Source organism: Sinocyclocheilus rhinocerous, unplaced genomic scaffold (genome assembly GCF_001515625.1).
Source record: "Sinocyclocheilus rhinocerous isolate Xijiao unplaced genomic scaffold, SAMN03320098_v1.1 scaffold1939, whole genome shotgun sequence".
In the NCBI taxonomy this organism is placed as follows: domain Eukaryota; kingdom Metazoa; phylum Chordata; class Actinopteri; order Cypriniformes; family Cyprinidae; genus Sinocyclocheilus; species Sinocyclocheilus rhinocerous.
In genome coordinates, this window is record NW_015630547.1 from 46,539 (window position 1) to 55,773 (window position 9,235).

Sequence of the window (9,235 nt, forward strand, 5' to 3'; positions counted from 1 at the left end):
GGCCAACACTTTTTCACACCACTGTATATATATAATCAGTAACAATATTAAAAACATATTAAGTAGAACAGCTGTTTCTAACTTTGATAATAATAAATAATAGAATGATTTCTAAAGGGTCATGTGACTAAATTCACATTTGCCATCACAGTATTAAATCAAACTTAGAATATAATAAATTAAAATATAAATAAAAACATAAAATGGAAAATAGTTCTTTTATTTTTACTTTTTTTTTAGCTTTACTATATAAATGCAGCCCTGATAAACATAAAAGATTAAAAGGAAACTATAAAGATAAAATATATTTTATTAAATATAAATAATACAAGCAAACAGATCATTAATTCAGAGTATTTTTCTACACGCTGTGTTTTTGTGTCGCGATTAACTAGTATTAACACCCATATACACACTCAACCAGCTTGTTAATGTCACACAAACATATACACACACAGTTAGAGATTCCTGCTCTTTACAAACATAAAAGAATAAAAGGAAACTATAAAGATAAAATATATTTTATTAAATATAAATAATACAAGCAAACAGATCATTAATTCAGAGTATTTTTCTACACGCTGTGTTTTTGTGTCGCGATTAACTAGTATTAACACCCATATACACACTCAACCAGCTTGTTAATGTCACACAAACATATACACACACAGTTAGAGATTCCTGCTCTTTACCAGTGAGCGTTTAGAGTCACAGGGCGAAAAAGCGCTTATAGAGGCTCTTATCTTAGAGAATGCATTAAGATATCTGAGCCTGATTGACAGCCTCTTCAAACGCACACATAAAGCACTTTAATGAGCATTATGGAGTATGCTCACCTCTGACTTTAACGGAATTATAAACAATCCCACTTTATATAACTGACCTTACAGATGATCTGTCCCCCCCCATATTCATATGTGAGATTAAGAGCACATTAATATTAATGAGGGGTGATTTTCCTAAGTAAATAAGCTGTGTTATCAGAAGGTGAGTACTGAGAGCTCTCTCTCTCTCTCTCTCTGTGAGTGTGTGTGTGTGTGTTGTTAAGGTTTAAGCCGAGATATAGTGATGTTACAGCACACAGAAATACACTTTACCTCACAATCCTTACAAACAGCCTTAAATGCTTATCAGAGGTATCATAGTTGGGGGCTCCTTGCTCCTGAAGAGAAAGAATCTACAACATATCAACAAAATCTTTAAAGGGGTCATATGATGCGATTTAATTTTTTCCTTTCTCTTTGGAGTGTTACAAGCTCTTGGTGCATAAAGAAGATCTGTAAAGTTGTAAAGACTAAAGTCTCAAATCCAAAGAGATATTCTTTATAAAAGTTAAGAGTTAGCCACACCTACCTAAAACGGCTCGTTCGAACACGCCCCCACATATCTACCTCACTATGTGGGAAGATTTGCATAACGCCACCCAAATGTTCACGCAAAGAAAGAAGGCGTAACTTTTATTCTCGCTGTAGTATTGTTGACGCTGCAGCCATGTCGTGAAGACGCTGTGTGCTTCGTTGTGAAAGCGAAACCACTTTGTTTGGTCTTCCAAAAGAGGACGATATCCGCTACGTCATGCCTAGAGCTGATCTGTGCTGGTCGCTGAGGAAATACATCAACTCGCACTGTGGATCACCGGATCGGCTTTCACCGTTTTCACCGCTCCTTCGCCGGGACCGCCGTTCTCGACCCCGCCGCCCCAGCTCACTCTTGCCCGGCTTCAGCTCAGGCTAAGCCGGGGCTTTCGCTCACGCTAGGCCGCTGTGTGCTTCGTTGTGAAAGCGAAACTACTTTGTTTGGTCTTCCAAAAGAGGACGATATCCGCTTCGTCATGCCTAGAGCTGATCCGTGCTGGTCGCTGAGGAAATACATCAACTTAGTGCTGTGGATCGCAGGATTGGCTTTCACCGTTTTCACCGCTCCTTTGCCGGGACCGCCGTTCTCGACCCCGCCGCCTCAGCTCACTCTTGCCCGGCCTCAGCTCACGCTAAGCCGGGGCTTTCGCTCAAGCTAGGCCGCTGTGTTTTTCGTTGTGAAAGCGAAACTACTTTGTTTGGTCTTCCAAAAGAGGACGATATCCGCTTCGTCATGCCTAGAGCTGATCTGTGCTGGTCGCTGAGGAAATACATCAACTTAGTGCTGTGGATCACCGGATCGGCTTTCACCGTTTTCACCGCTCCTTCGCCGGGACCGCCGTTCTCGACCCCGCCGCCTCAGCTCACTCTTGCCCAGCTTCAGCTCAGGCTAAGCCGGGGCTTTCGCTCACGCTAGGCCGCTGTGTTTTTCGTTGTGAAAGCGAAACTACTTTGTTTGGTCTTCCAAAAGAGGACGATATCCGCTTCGTTATGCCTAGAGCTGATCTGTGCTGGTCGCTGAGGAAATACATCAACTTAGTGCTGTGGATCACCAGCACATTTTATGGAGGACTGTTTACTGATCCTGGGAGAGTTACGTTAGACTAAAATGCCGGCAGTTCTGACTCACGTAAGTACGTTTTCATTTAAAGGATTTGCCACTGATGCTCGGAGCTCTTCGTGGTGATCAATGTATCATTCCAATTCCTTATCGTCAGTGCTGTTAATGTGTTAGAACACAGCAACAAAGTAACAAGTGACACTTTCTGAATTTGTACTATAATACCAGAGATGCATTTCAAATACATGCAACAAAGCAGCGTAATCAGTTTATTAGTAGCACAATTCTGTAACACGTTAAAACATAGCAGACATCTTCTACACACAACATATTGTTGAATTTATGTTATTTATAATACAAAACCTATTTTTGCCTAAGCAGTGGCTTTGAGGAGAACACTATGGTCTCATGTATTTAATATCTGCGTCACATAAATGGGGTGTAGATTAAAGACGGCATCTGTCTTGGCCGAGCCCGTGGGACGCACAGAAAGGTTACTAAATGTATCACTCCACCTTTTGCTGGGAGATTTAAATATGGAGTTATAGTGTGACTGTAGTCTCGAGAGAGCAGTGCATCCACCTCATTGTGTGTACATATCCCACAACTCATCTATAATACACACACTCACAGAAACCACACCAGCCAACGGTATCGTCTGTTTATTCTAAGCACACGCGCATCTGCCACTTTAAATTCTTGAGCTCGTCACAGCAGGATTGATTCTGATTGGCTGTCATTGTTTTTATCGTTCATCAGCTGGAAAAAAAAAATCATTCTGAAAGTGATTACAACGATATCGTTTCTCTGTGCCTTTATCATTATAGCTGTGGTGTGAACTCTGCTATTCTTTAATATTGAGAACGATTTTTAGAACTTATAACTTCTTGGTGTGAATGGGCCTTTAGTCTTTATTAATGGCATTTTCCCCCAGTGGCATCGAAAATGGTTTCATACATCAATATTTTCAAGGTATTGTATCATAATGAGAAGTTCCAGTATTGTGACAACACTTCTATGAACTACGCAGACTGTTGCAGACAAGCACTTCCATTGTAGGCAGCTTTATTTGATTTACATTTGAGCTATTTAGTTATTTCATGTGGCGACGCACTGCTCGCATCGGTTGTAGACGAGAATTAATATAGACTAGAGAACACTCACACAAAACAATGCATTACAGCCTTGAGTCGTGTTACACCATTAGAATCTGTTTTTGAAGTTGCTCCAAGAAATAAAATAATCAAATGAGTTTAATTTGTAAAGTATTTAATTCACTTGATTGTCAAAAAGAGCCATTATGGTTGTGTTATAAAACATTTTGCATTGGATTTCTGTGATACATAAACAATTACCATATAAATTATATAAAATTCCTCACACCGTGATATAAGATTTTGGTCATACCGCCCACCGCTAGCAGATGGTTAACCACAGCAGCAAGAGCCATCCTAATAGATTTCATGAATAAAAGCTGCACTCGTCATTCTTGGGTTTAAGACGTGAAGCTATGATCTCTACACAGACACACACATACATGCATCTGGTCCCGTGTTTCCAGCATGCAGTCTGGACCTGAGGTGATGTAGCAGTGGGTCGAGTCCAGCTGTTTATTGATCCGTCTGTCTGTCTGCACAGGTCTGAATCAGCTAAATCTATCACAGACCTCTTCAGAGGTCTGACGCTCTTCTAGCTCCAGTCTGTGACTAATGAAACCTGGACACAGTCAACACCAGGCAGGTGGAACCATTAACCCCCCCCCTGCTGTCGGTCCTAACCACTGGACCTGTGTGAACATCACCACTGCTTATACAGCACAATAACATGGTGACAATCAGAAAACCTTGTTCACCTTGCTATTAAAGCGGAAAACAGCAGCGGTGTACCACAGATCTACATAAATGACTGAGAAATCTGCGTGGTTATGACATCACAACCATGAACTTCTTTATACTGATTATTAAATCTCAAGAATGATCTTTTAGTCAAATCACCTTTATTTCTACAGCTCTTTATACAATACAGATGATGTCAAAGCAGTTACAGTCAGTACGTTTACATGGACAACAATACTCCGATTTTAATACGATTAAGACAATACTCTGATTAAGAATCTACCATGTAAACAGAGATTTTTGATTACCTTAATCCGGCTAAAGTCATAATCGAAGTAAACACTAATCGAATTACGACATGTGGAGTATTCCTATTTTAGTTGCATTATTTAAGTGCAGTAAAGACATGTACACACCTTAATCACATTATTACCGTCGTGTAGGACTTTTCACCACATTTTGCGGCAGGATACACACACGGCAGTGGTCAACCGTTTGACGGCAAATAAAGAGCTTCAACACCACCATCGTCTGAATGCACGTATAGCATGACAAATAATTAACTGCACTTGAAGCTTTCAGTAAATTAAAAATGAAACACCCAAAACTGTATATGGCATCATAATGAAGACGAACTATACGTTTATACGTGAAATTCTGGAGGGGACGTCAGATGGCATCGCGTGGTGACATAATGACGTGTGCTATTAATCGAACTATAACATGTAAAACGGGAACATGAAAGGATTATTCTAAAAGCAACTCATGTAAACACCTTAATCGTAATATTGTCTTATTCAGAATAAGGTAAATAATTAGATTACTGATGTCCATGTAAACGTAGTCAGTGATAAACAGGGAAAATAGCAGAATTAATTATTGGAAATTCAACTATGGAGACAAGTCTATGTTTTTTTTCAGCTCATGTGCAAATTAACTGGTAAGACTTTACAATAAGGTTCATTAGTTAACATTAGTTAACTACTTTAGTTAGCATGAACTAAGAATGAACAATAGTTCTTCAGCATTTATTAATCTTAGTTAATGTTAATTCCAACATTTATTAATGCATTATTAAAATCAAAAGTTGTGCTTGTTAACATCATTTAATGCACTGTGAACTAACATGAACTACCAATGAATGACTGTATTTTCATTAACATTAACAAAGATGAACAAATACTCTAATAAATGTATTGTTCATTGTTCATGTTAGTTAATACATGAACTAACATTAACTAATTGAACCTTATTGTAAAGTGTTGCCATAAAACTTTATTGAACATTATTTGTAGTGCACCAGCTGTGCTTGGTTACTTTTGATAAGAAACAAATATTTAAAATAATGTCTTTATGTTGTTTCCACATTAAGTAGGAGATTCAATGTGAAAACACATATATATATATATATATACGTTTTCAAAAAAAATGCATACATCAACGCCTATTAAGTGTTTAGAAACCTGGTTTGCTTTCATGAATGCCATCCTGGTAATTATAAGAGTGTCTTAAAGGTACAGTAGCACCAAAATCATCTGAATAGAATGGAAGATCTGATCTTTTTTTTTAAGGTTGTAAGGGTCAGAGAAAGAGTGTAAAATCCTTTGAAATTTGAATCAAAATTATGCCTTTTGTTGCTGCAAGAAACCTTGACTGACATCACAAGTGGGCTCACTGGAACCTTTAAAAACATTTTCCAACTATTAAAGTGCGGCGCAATTCCTCTGACAAAACGTAAAGCGCATATGAATGTGCTCTGGTCTCATCTACTGTGTCTAAGTGCATCTTCAAACAGCAGCAGGACAGCACACTCGAGCGTGCGTTTGAATGTCAGCCTCTGCGGGGGCTCTAATTGCACACCCACTCCAGCTAATAGGGCAGCATCCAAAAGTTTAGTGCTGCATCGCCTTCAGGTTTCATTTCAAAGCATCCGCACCCGTTCGGCCCTCACAGGTACGTCTCCCGCCAGTGTTTACCATTCTCTCAGAAAGCGCCGCTGCTAGCATAGGTGACTGACCTCAATTTCTCTCACTTTTCTCTCCTGCAGAGCCGGTGAATAACTGCTCATAAATAACACCGCTTTGTTTGGCTGCGTCTGAGTCCGGCTGAAGAGAACCCGCTCTGAATTTCTTTGTCTTAAGCAGAAGTGCGATGCAGGTTTTCGATGATGGGTATAAAATATGTAGGAAAGCGAACGCTGAAGAAATTATTCTATTTATCCTCAGATCCAAGGCGCCAACTGTCCAGAAAAAGTGTGGATCTTTAAAAAGATCCTTGCACCAAATTGTAATAGTGAAAAAGGGATTGGAAAGCACAGTGTGAAATGTACTTTGATATGTACTGCAAGCATTTACCTGTTTCTCACACTGGCCGTAGTCTGGACCCTGGTCGACCTGAAAGAACGACAGCTCTCCCCGGTTCTTGGCCATCTCGATCAGACTCATGGCGGTGCGGACGGTGGAGTTGCGGGCATGTACAAACACCATCACCTAAAACAAACAGAGAGTACAGCAGCACTTGGTTAAGTTACGCTTGGGGTCTGGAAATCACCTGACGGTGAGCTGCCTGACCACATCATAAATGACTGAACTCAAGCACTGTACATAGGCAGGATAAGAGTGTCTTAAAGGTACAGTAGCACCAAAATCATCTGAATAGAATGGAAGATCTGATCTTTTTTTTTTAGGTTGTAAGGGTCAGAGAAAGAGTGTAAAATCCTTTGAAATTTCAATCAAAATTATGCCTTTTGTTGCTGCAAGAAACCTTGACTGACATCACAAGTGGGCTCACTGGAACCTTTAAAAACATTTTCCAACTATTAAAGTGCGGCGCAATTCCTCTGACAAAACGTAAAGCGCATATGAATGTGCTCTGGTCTCATCTACTGTGTCTAAGTGCATCTTCAAACAGCAGCAGGACAGCACACTCGAGCGTGCGTTTGAATGTCAGCCTCTGCGGGGGCTCTAATTGCACACCCACTCCAGCTAATAGGGCAGCATCCAAAAGTTTAGTGCTGCATCGCCTTCAGGTTTCATTTCAAAGCATCCGCACCCGTTCGGCCCTCACAGGTACGTCTCCCGCCAGTGTTTACCATTCTCTCAGAAAGCGCCGCTGCTAGCATAGGTGACTGACCTCAATTTCTCTCACTTTTCTCTCCTGCAGAGCCGGTGAATAACTGCTCATAAATAACACCGCTTTGTTTGGCTGCGTCCGAGTCCGGCTGAAGAGAACCCGCTCTGAATTTCTTTGTCTTAAGCAGAAGTGCGATGCAGGTTTTCGATGATGGGTATAAAATATGTAGGAAAGCGAACGCTGAAGAAATTATTCTATTTATCCTCAGATCCAAGGCGCCAACTGTCCAGAAAAAGTGTGGATCTTTAAAAAGATCCTTGCACCAAATTGTAATAGTGAAAAAGGGATTGGAAAGCACAGTGTGAAATGTACTTTGATATGTACTGCAAGCATTTACCTGTTTCTCACACTGGCCGTAGTCTGGACCCTGGTCGACCTGAAAGAACGACAGCTCTCCCCGGTTCTTGGCCATCTCGATCAGACTCATGGCGGTGCGGACGGTGGAGTTGCGGGCATGTACAAACACCATCACCTAAAACAAACAGAGAGTACAGCAGCACTTGGTTAAGTTACGCTTGGGGTCTGGAAATCACCTGACGGTGAGCTGCCTGACCACATCATAAATGACTGAACTCAAGCACTGTACATAGGCAGGAACAATTCCATACATTAAATACCAGGTAAAACAGACCATTTTAAATACACTGAACCCAGGACGAGGCCACTGCACAGAATAATGTCTGCTCTACCCAATCAAAGCAGCGAGAATATGAATAAAACGGCAAAATAACCACATCTATAATTTGTGTATTTTTACAAAGACGTAATAATGTTATTTTGTGCCTATGCTTTTAAAATCTTGATGTCAAAATCCCAAAATTTCTGGCCTCGCCACTGCAATGAACTGATTATCAATACTGTACTTTTCAGTACTGAAAAACAAACTAATAAAAAAATAACAAACTAATAGAAAAACTAATTCAGTATTATAGTGGGTCTTTTACATGCAAAAGCTAACAAGCGCATCTGGCCTCTTAAGTTCTGGATTGTTCTCTCTCAGTCTGACAAGGCAGAAGCTCCATCCACAGTGAGCAGCATCAGATGTGCAGAAGGGCAGAGCGGTGTCTATGTGCCATATTAGTCAAAGGACAAAAGAGCGTTGTAATTTTCCTATTACACTCAGGCTGCCCTTGCAAAGCAGTCAATACCCCAGACAAAAACAATCAATAACAGAAAAGCAAGACAGTTATGAGATGGCAAAAAGACCTCTCTCTCTCTCTCTCTGTTCTCACTGTCCTTTAACTGAATGAACTGATGGTGTGAGAGACGCTAGGAGGAGAAATAAAAATGACACTGTTCTCTTTGCACATAATATTCTAACATATTAACTCCCTACAGAGTTGACTTTTTTTCTACTGTGCAACATAAAATAAGGTATTTTGAGATTTTTTTGGGTCCATAAAACGGATGTCAATTTTGCTTATCAACATTCTTCAAAATATCTTGTGTTCCACAGAAGAAAGTGATATCAGTTTTAAATGGCATGAGGGTGATTAAATAACCGCATTTTTAGTTTGGAAGGAACTATCCATTTAAATAAAAGTATTATTATAAATCTTAATGATTTCAATTAGTAATTTTTCACAGTTTCAATAGCAAATGGAAAACATTGAAACTAAATTAAATATTCGCTAAATCAAAAGAAAAAAAAACAGACGTAGCGTCCTCAAAAATGCTTCTTGTTTATATTTATGCGCTTATCATTATTATATCTACTAGCATTTTGTTAAATATTTCAATATTTATAATGAAAAAACAAACAAACATCTCAGAAACGCAAAGTCCCAGAAATCTCTGAAAATTAATACTATAATTACCAAGAATGAGCAAGTAAGATGCTGAATTTATATATA

At 39.5% G+C, this 9,235-nt stretch overlaps 1 protein-coding gene across 1 annotated transcript in view; it reads right to left on the reverse strand.

Annotated features, from left to right (window-relative positions):
* LOC107740553 (activating signal cointegrator 1 complex subunit 3-like) overlaps positions 1 to 9,235 on the reverse strand; it is a 169,846-nt gene that overhangs the window by 33,160 nt on the left and 127,451 nt on the right. Inside the window, exon 14 of the mRNA XM_016552999.1 lies at positions 7,720 to 7,854. Coding sequence (XP_016408485.1) covers positions 7,720 to 7,854 — 135 coding nt within the window. The remainder of the gene's footprint in view (positions 1 to 7,719; positions 7,855 to 9,235) is intronic.